Genomic DNA, 17,205 nt, shown 5'->3' with positions numbered 1-17,205 from the left:
CCTGGATTAATGGCAGAAACATATTTCTTATCACGCTATTGACCACAGATGAGATCACATACTTTCTGCACAAATGTACCGTAACCGTAAGTAACTCAAGTATTTCATTTCATTTTTGAAGCTGCATTAAAAAGATTAAAATTATAATCTGATCGATTTTTTTGTGTGATAAATCACATTTGTGCACATTGTACCATTATTTGTTTAAGCTCCTTAGCTGCTAAATATGTATATGTACGTACTATTGTTTACAATCTGCAATTGGATACTACACGAAGAATTAGCATTTTGCCAAGTTGTACATGTCATGGAAAGGATACCAATTTCCGACTGTGATTACAATAGTGTTAATTAATGATGCATTTTTCGCAATGTGTAAAAGGGTAAGAAGTTGGTATATTTATTGCTGTACAATTCCCCTCTAACACCAGAAGAGTGCCCCAGAGAGAAATCACAACTGAAATGCGCTGCAAAATCACAGAAATTAGAAAATTTACATATATTGTTTATCTCTAGTTCTAGGTCAAAAGATGAAAGAACACCAGAAAGTGAACATTTATGTTGTTTTAATAATTGACTAAAAGTTGTTTTTTTGTTACCTATATGCAAGTCCAGTCCCCAGTAAAAAAAAAAAAAAAAATTGCCTACGTGCATATTAGCAATATAGTGTCAGATGATTTACAGTGAAGTTCAGCTAATAATCACTTTATGTGGCAAATTCCCATTACATTGTGCTGAATTTCCAGAGATAGGGATAAGCACGAAGAAAGTTTTAGTTTATTCACTATCACCTTCCACTACCAATTCTAGTACATTTTGCCGCTTTTCCTATTACTTTTTTCCCCAAGCAGGAGAATGCAATGGGGAATTAAGCATTTATACCCGATACACCATAAATACAAGAAATAGTCATATATGTTAAAGGACAAATATTATTTGGTCATGTTCTATATAGATCATCTATTAAAATAAAGAAACAACAGAAACACAAAAGACCCCATATTGGCATCTTTGACACAGCAGTCCATGCTGTGCAATGTTAGGCCTAGCTCAGATAGCTCCCCATGACCACTATACCACATGTTGGTTAGATAGAGTTCAGGGACTTGAAGCATAGGACTTTACATACACATAATATTGCACTTACTTGTTTGTAGTATGTTTCATATAATGGATTTCCACTGGAGAGCTAGAAAGAGAAAAAATAAGATAATACTCACCGGTAAATCTATTTCTCGTAGTCCGTAGTGGATGCTGGGAACTCCGTAAGGACCATGGGGAATAGCGGCTCCGCAGGAGACTGGGCACAACTAAAAGAAAGCTTTAAGACTACCTGGTGTGCACTGGCTCCTCCCACTATGACCCTCCTCCAAGCCTCAGTTAGGATACTGTGCCCGGAAGAGCTGACACAATAAGGAAGGATTTTGAATCCCGGGTAAGACTCATACCAGCCACACCAATCACACCGTATAACTTGTGATACTATACCCAGTTAACAGTATGAAATATAACTGAGCCTCTCAACAGATGGCTCAACAATAACCCTTAGTTAGGCAATAACTACATACAAGTATTGCAGACAATCCGCACTTGGGATGGGCGCCCAGCATCCACTACGGACTACGAGAAATAGATTTACCGGTGAGTAAAATCTTATTTTCTCTGACGTCCTAGTGGATGCTGGGAACTCCGTAAGGACCATGGGGATTATACCAAAGCTCCCAAATGGGCGGGAGAGTGCGGATGACTCTGCAGCACCGAATGAGAGAACTCCAGGTCCTCCTCAGCCAGGGTATCAAATTTGTAGAATTTTGCAAACGTGTTTGCCCCTGACCAAGTTGCAGCTCGGCAAAGTTGTAAAGCCGAGACCCCTCGGGCAGCCGCCCAAGATGAGCCCACTTTCCTCGTGGAATGGGCTTTTACTGATTTAGGATGCGGCAATCCAGCCGCAGAATGCTCCAGCTGAATTGTGCTACAAATTCAGCGAGCAATAGTCTGCTTAGAAGCAGTAGCACCTATTTTGTTGGGTGCCTACAGGATAAAAAGCGAGTCAATTTTCCTGACTCCAGCCGTCCTGGAAATATACATTTTTAAGGCCCTGACTACGTCCAGTAACTTGGAATCTTCCAAGTCCCTAGTAGCCGCAGGCACTACAATAGGTTGGTTCAAGTGAAAAGCTGATACCACCTTAGGGAGAAACTGGGGACGAGTCCTCAATTCTGCCCTATCCATATGGAAAATCAGATAAGGGCTTTTACATGACAAAGCCGCCAATGCTGACACACGCCTGGCCGAAGCCAAGGCCAATAACATGACCACTTTCCACGTGAGATATTTCAAATCCACAGTTTTAAGTGGCTCAAACCAATGTGATTTTAGGAAACTCAACACCACGTTGAGATCCCAAGGTGCCACAGGAGGCACAAAAGGGGGCTGAATATGTAGCACTCCCTTTACAAATGTCTGAACTCCAGGCAGTGAAGCCAGTTCTTTCTGGAAGAAAATCGACAGAGCCGAAATCTGGACCTTAATGGAACCCAGGTTTAGGCCCATAGTCACTCCTGACTGTAGGAAGTGCAGAAAACGACCCAGCTGAAATTCCTCTGTTGGGGCCTTCCTGGCCTCACACCACGCAACATATTTTCGCCAAATACTGTGATAATGGTTTGCGGTTACTTCTTTCCTGGCTTTTATCAGCGTAGGAATGACTTCCTCCGGAATGCCCTTTTCCTTTAGGATCCGGAATTCAACCGCCATGCCGTCAAACGCAGCCACGGTAAGTCTTGGAACAGACAGGGCCCCTGCTGCAGCAGATCCTGTCTGAGCGGTAGAGGCCATGGGTCCTCTGATATCATTTCTTGAAGTTCTGGGTACCAAGCTCTTCTTGGCCCATCCGGAACCACGAGTATCGTTCTTACTCCTCGTCTTCTTATTATTCTCAGTACCTTTGGTATGAGAGGCAGAGGAGGGAATACATAAACCGACTGGTACACCCACGGTGTCACTAGAGCGTCCACCGCTATCGCCTGAGGGTCCCTTGACCTGGCGCAATATCTAGTTTTTTGTTTAGGCGGGACGCCATCATGTCCACCTGTGGCCTTTCCCAACAGTTTACCAACAGTTGGAAGACTTCTGGATGAAGTCCCCACTCTCCCGGGTGTAGGTCGTGTCTGCTGAGGAAGTCTGCTTCCCAGTTGACCACTCCCGGAATGAACACTGCTGACAGTGCTAAGACGTGATTTTCCGCCCATCGGAGAATCCTTGTGGCTTCTGCCATCGCCATCCTGCTTCTTGTGCCGCCCTGTCGGTTTACATGGGCGACTGCCGTGATGTTGTCCGATTGGATCAGTACCGGCTGGTTTTGAAGCAGAGGCCTTGCCAGACTTAGGGCATTGTAAATGGCCCTCAGTTCCAGAATATTTATGTGTAGGGACGACTCCTGACTTGACCAAAGTCCTTGGAAATTTCTTCCCTGTGTGACTGCCCCCCAGCCTCGAAGGCTGGTATCCGTGGTTACCAGGACCCAGTCCTGTATGCCGAATCTGCGGCCCTCTTGAAGATGAGCACTCTGCAGCCACCACAGTAGAGATACCCTGGTCCTTGGAGACAGGGTTATCAGCCAATGCATCTGAAGATGCGATCACGACCACTTGTCCAAGAGGTCCCACTGAAAGGTTCTTGCATGGAACCTGCCGAATGGAATTCTGCTTCGTAAGAAGCTATCATTTTTCCCAGGACTCGTGTGCAGTGATGCACCGATACCTGTTTTGGTTTCAGGAGGTCTCTGACTAGAGATGACAGCTCCTTGGCTTTCTCCTGCGGGAGAAACACTTTTTTCTGTTCTGTGTCCAGAACCATCCCCAGGAACATTAGGCGTGTGGTAGGAACCAGCTGTGACTTTGGAATGTATAGAATCCATCCGTGCTGTTGTAGCACTTCCCGAGATAGTGCTACTCCGACCAACAACTGCTCCTTGGACCTCGCCTTTATAAGGAGATCGTCCAAGTACGGGATAATTAAAACTCCCTTTTTTCGAAGGAGTATCATCATTTCTGCCATTACCTTGGTAAAGACCCTCGGTGCCGTGGACAGTCCAAACGGCAGTATTTGGAATTGGTAATGGCAATCCTGTACCACAAATCTGAGGTACTCCTGGTGAGGATGGTAAATGGGGACATGTAGGTAAGCATCCTTGATGTCCAGGGATACCATGTAATCCCCCTCCTCCAGGCTTGCAATAACCGCCCTGAGCGATTCCATCTTGAACTTGAATTTTTTTATGTATGTGTTCAAGGATTTCAAATTTAACATGGGTCTCACCGAACCGTCCGGTTTCGGTACCACAAACAGTGTCGAATAGTAACCCCGTCCTTGTTGAAGTAGGGGCACCTTGACTATCACCTGCTGGGAATACAGCTTGTGAATTGCCTCTAGCACAGCCTCCCTGCCTGAGGGAGTTGTCGGCAAGGCAGATTTGAGGAAACGGCGGGGGGGAGACGCCTCGAATTCCAGCTTGTACCCCTGAGATACTACTTGAAGGATCCAGGGATCCACCTGTGAGCGAGCCCACTGATCACTAAAATTTTTGAGGCGGCCCCCCACCGTACCTGGCTACGCCTGTGGAGCCCCCGCGTCATGCGGTGGACTCAGAGGAAGCGGGGGAAGAATTTTGATTCTGGGAACTGGCTGACTGGTGCAGCTTTTTCCCTCTTCCCTCGTCTCTGTGCAGAAAGGAAGCGCCTTTGACCCGCTTGCTTTTCTGAAGCCGAAAGGACTGTACCTGATAATACAGTGCTTTCTTAGGCTGTGAGGAAACCGGAGGTAAAAAAATTTCTTCCCAGCTGTTGCTGTGGATACGAGGTCCCAGAGACCATCCCCAAACAATTCCTCACCCTTATAAGGCTCTATGTGCCTTTTAAAGTCAGCATCACCTGTCCAGTGTCGGGTCTCTAATACCCTCCTGACAGAATGGACATTGCATTAATTCTGGATGCCAGACGGCAAAATATCCCTCTGTGCATCCCTCATATATAAGACGACGTCTTTAATATGCTCTTATGTTCGCAAAATAGTATCCCTGTTTGACAGGGTCACAGACCACGCTGCAGCAGCACTATCTGCAGGTCTCAGTCTAGTACCTGAGTGTGTAAATACAGACTTCAGGATAGCCTCCTGCTTTTTATCAGCAGGTACCTTCAAAGTGGCCGTATCCTAAGACGGCAGTGCCACTTTTTTTGACAAACGTGTGAGCGCCTTATCCACCCTAGGGGATATCTCCCAGCGTAACTTATCCTCTGGCGGAAAAGGGTACGCCATCAGTAACTTTTTAGAAATCACCAGTTTCTTATCGGGGGAACCCACGCTTTTTCACACTTCATTCACTCATTTGATGGGGGAACAAAACACTGCCTGATTTTTCTCCCCACACATAAAACCCTTTTTTAGTGGTACTTGGGTTAATGTCAGAAATGTGTAACACATTTTTTATTGCCGGGATCATGTAACGGATGTTCCTAGTGGATTGTGTATATGTCTCAACCTCGTCGACACTGGAGTCAGACTCCGTGTCGACATCTGTGTCTGCCATCTGAGGGAGCGGGCGTTTTTGAGCCCCTGATGGCCTTTGAGACGCCTGGGCAGGCGCGGCTGAGAAGCCGGCTGTCCCACAGCTGTTACGTCATCCAGCCTTTTATGTAAGGAGTTGACACTGTCGGTTTATACCTTCCACCTATCCATCCACTCTGGTGTCGGCCCCACAGGGGGCGACATCACATTTAGCGGCATCTGCTCTGCCACCACATAAGCCTCCTCATCAAACGTGTCGACACAGCCGTACCGACACACCGTACACACACAGGGAATGCTCTGACTGAGGACAGGACCCCACACAGCCCTTTGGGGAGACAGAGAGAGAGTATGCCAGCACACACCAGAGCGCTATATAATTTAGGGATTAACACTATATTGAGTGAATTTTTCCCAATAGCTGCTTGTATACACAATATTGCGCCTAAATTTAGTGCCCCCCCCCCCTCTTTTTAACCCTTTGAGCCTGCAAACTACAGGGGAGAGCCTGGGGAGCTGTCTTCCAGCTGCACTGTGAAGAGAAAATGGCGCCAGTGTGCTGAGGGAGATAGCTCCGCCCCTTTTTCGCGAACTTTTCTCCCGCTTTTTTATGGATTCTGGCAGGGGTATTTATCACATATATAGCCTCTGGGGCTATATATTGTGATATATTTGCCAGCCAAGATGTTTTTATTGCTGCTCAGTGCGCCCACCCTCCAGCGCCCTGCACCCTCAGTGACCGGAGTGTGAAGTGTGTATGAGGAGCAATGGCGCACAGCTGCAGTGCTGTGTGCTACCTTGGTGAAGACTGATGTCTTCTGCCGCCGATTTTCCGGACCTCTTCTTGCTTCTGGCTCTGTAAGGGGGACGGCGGCGCGGCTTCGGGAACGAACACCAAGGCCAGTTCCATGCGGTCGATCCCTCTGGAGCTAATGGTGTCCAGTAGCCTAAGAAGCCCAAGCTAGCTGCAAGCAGGTAGGTTCGCTTCTTCTCCCCTTAGTCCCTCGATGCAGTGAGCCTGTTGCCAGCAGGTCTCACTGTAAAATAAAAAACCTAAAATAAACTTTCTTTCTAGGAGCTCAGGAGAGCCCCTAGTGTGCATCCAGCTCGGCCGGGCACAGAAATCTAACTGAGGCTTGGAGGAGGGTCATAGTGGGAGGATCCAGTGCACACCAGGTAGTCTAAAAGCTTTCTTTTAGTTGTGCCCAGTCTCCTGCGGAGCCGCTATTCCCCATGGTCCTTACGGAGTTCCCAGCATCCACTAGGACGTGAGAGAAAATAGCCATAATCCAATAGGAACATATTACATAGGTAACCATCACCTGCCAATGTATTGTGTTGTAACTGATATGATAACAAGCAACATTTATACTCTTATAAATTATATCTCTAGAAAGTATATAAGAATGGCTCCCCGTGTACAAGCATTGCATGGCTGGCGGTACAATGTTACAGTTTTATGAAAGCCATTCAAATGTGATTTTGGAAAAATACTACAAATCCTCAAGTACACATGTATTACAAACATTCAGGGGATTTTCTCTTCATAAAACAATACAAAATTAACTCTTAATCCATAAAAAAACATGCAAACCAAATGCTATAAACTTGAGTAAGATTTTTTTTTTTCCGGAAGCTGGTTATCCAAAAAGTTACAAAAAGCAGAAATCATGACTTGCATTAAGAATGTCATACAAGAATAAATGACCACAAATTATGTCCTCTTGCAGTCACAATAGAATCCTTTTGAGACCTTTATCATCAAAGTGGGGTTTGAGATACAAAGAGGTTGAGAAACCCTTGATAAAGCATTGCCACAACATGCTGTGTATACCAACCATATTCACAATGTAAGCACAGATCAATCTGCATCATTTGCATAAAAAGCCTTAATAATACCTACTGTATAAGTGATGTGTAACTGCCAAACACAAATGAGAGCCTCACAATCTCAGATATAGATATTATTCTTTATTGACTTGTTAATCACAGAAACAAACATTTTGTATAAGGCTTGGTAAACATAGCAGTTCGCTTTAAATATTTAAGGATTATGTTTAAAACCCTACTGAATGCTCTTATGGATACTGAAAGCCACCCAAAAATGTAAGCTAATGGACCTCGACAAGTGTTTAAATTACGCTAATTTTGAAGCTTCACACAATTTTGACGCAAGCAAAAATCTGAAAAATACAATTGAGTTCTATGAGTGAACACATTAAGTATGCTGTTACACTTTTTTTTTTATATTATTCTACCGCATTTCCATTACAAGAAAATGCTGATGAGTAACATCTTTATAAAGGCAAGGAGACCATCTGTAGATTGGCGTGTGATATATAAGCCATGGTGATAGTATGATTAGAACAGACTCCTTATACCCCTTTCACACCGCACCCGGGAGCCTGACACAGGAGCTCCCAGGGTGCGACCCGCTGTCACTGTCTGCAACCCGGCATACGATCTCCAAGTGCCCCCTGTACACACACAGTGAATGGGAAACGGGTCGCATCGACCCGGCTACCATTCACACTGCACAGCGAGCCTGGTTGAACACAAGTTCAACCCTACTCGCTACTAGAGTTAAAATACCGGGTCAATTGACCAGGTATTGTTCCCCTGGAACCTTTCAGACCGCACGTGAACACGAGTTATGAGCGCTTGTTTGCCAATAACCCATGTTCATAGCTGGCGTCTGAAAGGGGTATTAGTGATGCAAATGGTAGGGCTAGGACTGGTCATTTGAAGCACATATAGATGTAGGCAGGCTCATTTTATCTGCGATGCATAGACACGCATTGCGGGAGAGACTAGCTGTGACTATGTGCACCTGCGATCACATAGTGTAGTCTATGGGTTGCGGTATGAATATACGCCCCCAAATGTGCACACACACATCACACATTAGCAACACATTACATTTACAGCAACACATTACAGATGTTAAACTTTCAAAGTTTCATCAACAAATTTTATTTTACTTGGTTATGCAACTTACACAGACATATTTTTTTTTTTTTTTAATTTATTAAGACCTACATACTAATTACTCTCCAAATGTATAAATTAAAAGCATGAACATTCATGTAGGACACTTTCCAATTTGATGCAATGCATATCCAGCTAAAGTCATACATATTTTTCTAGCACATCTGAACTGAACAAAAACTATTTTATTTCATAGCTCACTAAACCCTGGGTGTCAGGTAACCATGGCACCTGAATACTGGGTCAAGGCACCTAATTCCTGGGGTGCTGTGCTCTGTGCGAATCAAAACATTTGCATTTCGAGCACAGCATGAAATAGAAAAGGTCAGTGAAGGTGGTTCTGTAATGCAGTCCTTCCTCTGATCAGCCACATAATCTAATTGGCACCCCCATAATGTCCTGCAGTGCTCACAGCCCGGCATTCTAGAGCACTAAATCTTAACATATGTGTGGGACCACACCAAGGACGTGAGGTTAGGTAAATGGCTCAGGAGGCACTGGCTAGTACCGCAGCCAGATTAACACACAATATATGAGCCCATGGGTACATGTGGTCCTTATACACAGGTGCAGCAGTAGATACTGCTGGAAATTTGGTGAGTTTTGATCAGAGATGTGCGGAAAAGATAGGCACTGCCTCACCTGCCATAGACTTTTTACTCCACAGTTTTGACTATAAAAATTATTAGAATAACACAAAGAAGATATTTCTAATACATTTTTTATTTTATTTTTCATATACTTTATATAGTCAAAACTTTGGCATATATGTTAGTATGACAGGAAAGGCTCTGCCTCACCTCACTGTATGTCGCTGGACCACACGTGGCCCAAGGGCACTCGAGTAAAGTCAGACAAGCAGCACAGTGATGAGCGAGAGGGAGTAGTTACTGATGGAGGTGTTAATACTAAAACATAATGGTGTTAATGATAAAATGACACATGAATGTGGGAGGGTTGATGATGATGCATAATAGTGTACTTAATGACTGATAACAGAAGAGACTGATGGAGGATTGGGTTTATGGGAACTTATAACGTGGATTGTCTGTAAGGAAACCGTATGATTTCCCAGACGGGCGGGAAGTCGGCTGTCCGTATCCAGACAGCCGACAAATTAAACGGATCCCATCTGTAAGAGGGGCGAGCGTAGTCTTCAACTATATTTTTGCTATATTTACTCATACTTCTGGGTAAACAACTGACCAATTGGCCAACTGACTGAGCAGCCCATATTTGCAAAGCATACACACTTACTAATTAGCCGCTGGAAATGTCTGGCCAGACATCACAACTGGGTGGGCATTTCAATTTGTCCGCCCAGTTTTGAGGTCACTGTCGGCAGTTCCTGTAGACAACATAACTGGTCGGTCTCTCATACACGCAGGCAGATTTATCAGCAAGAAATACTGGCATCTGTAGTGCTGCACAGTCATCACATGTCTTTCAACATATTAGCTAAACATACGAGCAGATACACTAAGCCATATATCGTTTGTCAACTGTATGCACAATGTATTATAATAATAATAATTAATAATAATAATTTTATTTATATAGCGCTCTTTTTCCAATAGGACTCAAGGCGCTTAACAAATACATAACATAATATAGTACAGAAAATAATGAAGTACATTTTCATAAAATACAGAAGCATGAAGATACTAAAAGGGACATTATGGAAATGCTTGAGTAAACAGGAAAGTCTTGAGTCTACTTTTGAAGGATTCTATAGTTGGGGCCTCTCGCACTGTGCGGGGAAGTGAGTTCCATAGAGTCGGAGCCGCATGACTAAAAGCTCGACCCCCGGATGAATTACGGGAGATTCTAGGTACTGCTAAAAGTCCTTCATCTACAGATCGCAGTAATCGAGTGGGGCAGTATGGGGTCAGAAGCTGCTTCAGGTACCTTGGGCCCTGGTCATGTAATGCTTTGAAACTCAGTAAGCCAATCTTGAAGATGATTCGCCATCTTACAGGCAGCCAGTGAAGGGAGTAGAGGATGGGTGATATGTGGCTAGAACGGGGCTGGTTGGTTAACAGCCTGGCAGCTGTGTTTTGCACCAGCTGTAAGCGTTGCAATTCTTTTGCTGGGAGACCAAGGTAGAGGGCATTACAGTAGTCTAATCGAGATGATACAAATGCATGTATGACTTTTGGAAGATCATCTGAGGGAATTAAGTGCTTGATTCTGGCTATGTTCCTCAGGTGAAAGAATGAGGATTTTATTGTGGCTGATATCTGATGTTTAAGTGTCAAGCCACGATCCAGGACAACACCAAGATTCCGCACACGATCACTGGTCTGTAATTCTAAATCCCCGAGTGTAAGTCCAGTTGGTTGGCTATGCTGCGGTCTTGTCCTTTGATGTTGCGGTCGTATCATAAGGACCTCTGTTTTATCCTGGTTCAGTCGCAGCCAACTGGTGCTCATCCACTCCTGTAGCTCAGCTAGACAGCCATTTAGGATAGCTATTGGGTTATCAGTGCCCGGAGCAAAGGACAAGTACAGTTGTGTATCATCTGCATAGCAGTGGTAGACCAGGCCATGGCGCCTGATTATTTTGCCCAATGGAAGCATGTATACGGCAAAAAGCATGGGGGATAGTATAGAACCTTGTGGGACACCACATGGCAATGGCACTGGGGGTGAGGAGTATAATCCAGACGATACTCTCTGTGACCTGCCTGTGAGAAATGATTTGAACCAGTTTAGGACTGTGCCATCGAGACCACAGAAATGTATCAGTCCCTCAATCAAAAGCCCATGGTCCACGGTATCAAATGCTGCCGAGAGATCCAGAAGGATTAATATTGAACAGTCACCTCTGTCTCTGTTTCAGTGCTATGTCTTCTCCTGAATCCTGATTGGAATGGATCATAAATATCATGGGTTGTCAGGCGGGTTTCCAGTTGTTTTGCAACCACTTTCTCAATAACCTTTCCTAGGAAAGGAAGGTTTGATACCGGTCTGTAGTTGGTCATGCAGTTGGGATCTAAATTAGGTTTTTTAAGAAGCGGTCTAACAATTGCTTCCTTTAGGGGTCCAGGAAAGATGCCTGTCTGCAAAGAGCATTGAACAATTTTTGCAAAGACAGGACCAATTATATCCATACAACCTATTATAAGCTTGGTTGATGCCGGGTCCAGATCACAGGTGGTGGGACGCAAAATCCGAGCAATTTCAGCAGTGTCCTTTACATCCACTGGGTCAAAGCTGGTCCATGAAGGCAGGTAGCTTATATTGGCAGGCTTTGTAGTTTGGCACTCCTTTGAGGGCACTGTGGAGATTTCAGCCAGGATGGTGGATATTTTATCTGCAAAGAAGTTTGCAAACTCGTTGCATCTTGCCTGGGAGAGGGTCTCATCAGTCTGCAGGCATGCTGGCTTGCAAAGCATCTCCACTGTGCGGAAAAGTTGAGCTGGCCTATTGTTTGCTGCTGTGATCTCATTTGCATAGTGTCTACACAGCCTAAATACATTAAGGGAAACATTTATGGTAACATGCAGTTATATAAACAGGAAAAGAACAGGCATGGAGAGAGCCATACATACCAAGAGAACCGACTCTTTGTGCAAGGAATAAACCAGAAACTGGAAATTACAATCAGCCTAATGAACAACAGACATGGCACCGCAGAGCTGTCCTTTAACAGAGAAAGGCCAGACTCAACAAGCATACAGAGCTATAGAAAGAGTACCGCAGGATGCACTCAGAAAACATGACCAGGCATTTCCGGCAAACAAAAAAGCAGAAGTTGCACTGTGCAGAGCTACACAGAAACATAGAATGACGGCAGATAAGAACCACTTGGCCTATCTAGTCTTCCGATGTACACACACTTACATACTAGAGTAATTTTTTTGTCAGGGGCCGAGTAACCTTCCAGTATATTTTGGGATTGTGGGCGGAAACCAGAGTACCCGGAAGAAACACACGCAAGCACAGGGAGAATATACAAACTCCACACAGTTAGGGGCGTGTAGGAATTGAACCCATGACCTCAGTGCTGTGAGTAAGCAATACTAACCATTACACCATCCGTACCGTGTGAGTAATGCAGATTTCTTCTCACGCCCTCATGAGGTGCCAACAGAAATCGGTGTAAGGTTTGGGCGTTGGGGCTGATGCGTTTTGTTATTTTATGCCTTCGGAGCATGTTGAGCTCTACTGCTGAACAGGAGAATGGTGTGCTGGTGGAGGATGGGAAAATGTGAATCGGGTGCATGAACGGCAATCAGTAAGCAAGCCAAATAATTCAATTAGTTAACACATTAAAATAGCAACCCTCGTTGACCAATTAAATAGTTACTTCATACCGCAGTTACCATTTATGTCAATAAGGCTGATCTAGACATTTTCAGTTGCACGACAGCGTGCAATTAGTTATGCGACACGAAAAATAAGATTTTAAACCTACCGGTAAATCTTTTTCTCCTAGTCCGTAGAGGATGCTGGGGACTCCGTAAGGATCATGGGGTATAGACGGGCTCCGCAGGAGACATGGGCACTATAAAGAACTTTAGAATGGGTGTGCACTGGCTCCTCCCTCTATGCCCCTCCTCCAGACCTAAGTTAGAGAAACTGTGCCCAGAGGAGACTGACAGTACGAGGAAAGGATTTTTGTTAATCTAAGGGCAAGATTCACACCAGCCCACACCATCCACACCGTATAACATGAAATATACGAACCAGTTAATAGTATGAAACAAAACAGCATCAGCCCGAGACTGATCAAAACTGTAACATTACCCTTATGTAAGCAAAAACTATATACAAGTCTTGCAGAAGATAGTCCGCACTGGGACGGGCGCCCAGCATCCTCTACGGACTAGGAAAAAAAGATTTACCGGTAGGTTTAAAATCTTATTTTCTCTTACATCCTAGAGGATGCTGGGGACTCCGTAAGGACCATGGGGAGAGTGTGGATGACTCTGCAGCACCGATTGAGCAAACAGGAGGTCCTCATCAGCCAGGGTATCAAACTTGTAGAAGTTTGCAAAAGTGTTTGACCCTGACCAAGTCGCCGCTCGGCAAAGCTGTAATGACGAGACGCCTCGGGCAGCCGCCCAAGAAGAGCCCACCTTCCTAGTGGAATGGGCCTTAACCGAATTTGGTAACGGCAATCCAGCCGTAGAATGAGCCTGCTGAATCGTGTTACAGATCCAGCGAGCAATAGTTTGCTTAGAAGCAGGAGTGCCAACCTTGTTGGCTGCATACAGGACAAACCAGAGCCTCTGTTTTCCTAACCCAAGCCGTCCTGGCTACATAAATTTTTAAGGCCCTGACTACATCAAGGGACTTGGAATCCTCCAAGACCCCTGTAGCCACAGGCACCACAATAGGTTGATTCATATGAAACGATGAAAACACCTTAGCCAAAAATGGAGGACGAGTCCGCAATTCTGCTCTATCCACATGGAAAATCAGATAGGGGCGTTTGTGAGACAAAACCGCCAATTCAGACACCCGCCTTGCAGATGCCAAGGCCAACAACATGACCACCTTCCAAGAGAGAAATTTTAATTCCACTGTTTGAAGAGGCTCAAACCAGTGATATTTCAGGAACTGTAACACCACGTTAAGGTCCCATGGTGCCACTGGAGGCACAAAAGGAGGTTGGATGTGCAGCACTCCCTTTACAAAAGTCTGGACTTCTGGGAGAGAAGCCAATTCTTTCTGAAAGAAAATCGATATGGCCGAAATCTGTACCTTAATGGAGCCTAATTTTAGGCCCATATCCACTCCTGTCTGTATATAAAGTGGGGAAAATGGCCCAGATGGAAATCTTCCGCAGGAGCATTCTTGGCTTCACACCAAGATACATACTTTCTCCAGATACGGTGATAATGCTTCGCCGTCACCTCCTTCCTAGCCCTTATCAGAGTAGGGATGACTTCTTCCGGAATGCCTTTACCAGCTAGGATTCGGCGTTCAACCGCCATGCCGTCAAACGCAACCGCGGTAAGTCCTCTCTGAGAGGAAGAGGCCACGGATCTTCTGTGAACATTTCCTAAAGCTCTGAATACCAGGCCCTGCGAGGCCAATCTGGAACAATGAGTATTGTTTGCACTCTTTTTCATCTTATGATTCTCAGTATTTTTGAGATGAGTGGAAGAGGAGGGAACACATAGACCGACTGAAACACCCACGGTGTCACCAGGGCGTCCACTGCTACTGCCTGAGGGTCCCGTGACCTGGCACAATTCCTCCGAAGCTTCTTGTTGAGGCGTGACGCCATCATGTCTATTTGAGGAAGTCCCCAAAGACTTGTTATCTCTGAAAAAACTTCTTGATGAAGTCCCCACTCTCCTGGATGGAGATCGTGTCTGCTGAGGAAGTCTGCTTCCCAGTTGTCCACTCCCGGAATGAATACCGCTGACAGAGCGCTTACGTGATTTTCTGCCCAGCGAAGAATCCTGGTGGCTTCCGCCATTGCCACTCTGCTCCTTGTCCCGCCTTGGCGGTTTACATGAGCCACAGCTGTGACGTTGTCTGATTGAATCAGAACCGGTAGGTTGCGAAGAAGATTTTTCGCTTGTCGAAGGCCGTTGTATATGGCCCTTAATTCCAGTATGTTGATGTGTAGACAAGCCTATTGGCTTGACTATAGTCCCTGAAAATTCCTTCCCTGTGTGACTGCTCCCCATCCTCGGAGGCTCGCGTCCGTGGTCACCAGAACCCAGTCTTGAATGCCGAACCTGCGACCCTCTAGAAGGTGAGCACTCTGCAGCCACCACAGGAGAGACACCCTGGCCCTGGTGGACAGGGTTATTTTCTGATGTATTTGAAGATGGGACCCGGACCACTTGTCCAGAAGGTCCCACTGAAAAGTCCTCGCATGAAACCTGCCGAAGGGGATGGCCTCGTAGGTCGCCACCATTTTCCCCAGTACTCGAGTGCATTGATGTACTGACACTCTCGTCGGTTTTAACAGGTCTCTGACCATGTTCTGGAGTTCCTGGGCTTTTTCCATCGGGAGAAAAACCCTCTTTTGTTCTGTGTCCAGAATAATGCCCAAGAACGACAGCAGAGTCGTAGGAACCAACTGTGACTTTGGTAGATTTAGAATCCAGCCATGTTGTTGCAGCACTCTCAGGGAGAGCGACACGCTTTTTTGCAACTGTTCCTTTGATCTCGCTTTTATCAGGAGATCGTCCAAGTACGGGATAATTGTGACTCCTTGCCTGCGCAGGGGTACCATCATTTCCGCCATTACCTTGGTGAAAACCCTCGGGCCGTGGACAGCCCAAGCGGCAACGTCTGAAACTGGTAATGACAGTCCTGTACAGCGAATCTCAGGTATGCCTGATGAGGAGGATATATGAGAACGTGAAGGTATGCATCCTTTATGTCTAGTGACACCATAAAATCCCCCCCTTCCAGACTTGAGATAACCGCCCTGAGCGATTCCATCTTGAACTTGAACCTTCTTAAGTACAGGTTTAGGGATTTTAAGTTTAGAATGGGTCTGACCGAGCCATCCGGTTGCGGGACCACAAACAGGGTTGAATAGTACCCCTTTCCCTGTTGATTTAGGGGAACCCTGATAATCACTTGCTGTTGACACAGTTTTTGAATTGCAGCTAAAACTATCTCCCTCTCTGGGGGAGAAGCTGGTAAAGCCGATTTGAAGAATCGGCGAGGAGGCACGTCTTCAAATTCCAGCTTGTAGCCTTGGGATATAATTTCCATCACCCAAGGATCCACGTCCGACTGAACCCAGACGTGGCTGAAAAGTCGAAGACGTGCCCCCACCGGCGCGGACTCCCTCAGTGGAGCCTCAGCGTCATGCGGTGGATTTAGTAGAAGCCGGGGAGGACTTCTGCTCCTGGGAACTAGCCGTAGCAGGCATTCTTTTCCCTCTACCCTTACCTCTGGCGAGTAAGGAAGATCCCCGACCTCTTCTGGACTTATGCGACCGAAAGGACTGCATTTGATACTGTGGCGTTTTCTTTTGCTGTGGGGGAACATAAGGCAAAAAGGTAGATTTACCCGTGGTAGCTGTGGAAACCAGGTCCGTGAGACCTCACCCAAATAAAACTTCACCCTTGTAAGGCAAAACTTCCATATGCCTTTTTGAGTCGGCATCACCCGTCCATTGGCGGGTCCGCAGCGCTCGCCTAGCAGAAATGGCCATGGCGTTGGCTCTCGAACCTAGCAGCCCAACGTCTCTCATATGTAAGACTGCGTCTTTAATGTGACCTAAGGTCAATAAAATGGTATCCCTATCTAGGGTATCAAAATCAGCTGACAAGGTATCTGTCCAAGCTGCTACAGCGCTACAAACCCACGCCGATGCTATCGCCGGCCTGAGTAAAGCCCCCGTATGTGTATATATTGATTTTAAAGTCGTTTCCTGTCTGTGATCAGCAGGATCCTTGAGGGCTGCCGTGTCTGGAGATGGTAGCGCCACCTTCTTGGATAAGCGCGTTAAAGCCTTGTCCACCCTGGGCAAGGACTCCCACCGTACCATGTCATGTGCAGGGAAAGGATACGCCATAAGAATTCTTTTGGGAATCTGCAGTTTCTTGTCTGGAGATTCCCAAGCCTTTTCAAATAACGCATTCAGCTCATGAGATGGGGGAAAGGTTACCTCAGGTTTCTTTTCCTTGAACATGTATACCCTCGTGTCAGGGACAGAGGGGTCATC

The 17,205-nt window shown here is 45.8% G+C and overlaps 1 protein-coding gene across 8 annotated transcripts in view; it reads right to left on the bottom strand.

The window, feature by feature from the left end:
* Positions 1-17,205, bottom strand: part of EPS15L1 (epidermal growth factor receptor pathway substrate 15 like 1) — a 411,806-nt gene that overhangs the window by 337,800 nt on the left and 56,801 nt on the right. For 3 of the 8 annotated variants that reach the window (XM_063914518.1, XM_063914519.1, XM_063914525.1), the window contains exons 1-2: positions 12,583-12,734; positions 1,148-1,189 (exon numbers count right to left, since the gene is read on the bottom strand). In XM_063914518.1, coding sequence (XP_063770588.1) covers positions 1,148-1,189; positions 12,583-12,711 — 171 coding nt within the window. In that variant the 5' untranslated portion in view covers positions 12,712-12,734. Of the gene's footprint in view, positions 1-1,147; positions 1,190-12,582; positions 12,736-17,205 lie in introns of those variants that run through there. The other 5 variants (XM_063914522.1, XM_063914523.1, XM_063914524.1 and 2 more) reach the window with 4 other exon arrangements.

This window comes from Pseudophryne corroboree, chromosome 1 (genome assembly GCF_028390025.1).
Source record: "Pseudophryne corroboree isolate aPseCor3 chromosome 1, aPseCor3.hap2, whole genome shotgun sequence".
In the NCBI taxonomy this organism is placed as follows: domain Eukaryota; kingdom Metazoa; phylum Chordata; class Amphibia; order Anura; family Myobatrachidae; genus Pseudophryne; species Pseudophryne corroboree.
This window is presented reverse-complemented; position numbering and strand designations above follow the sequence as displayed.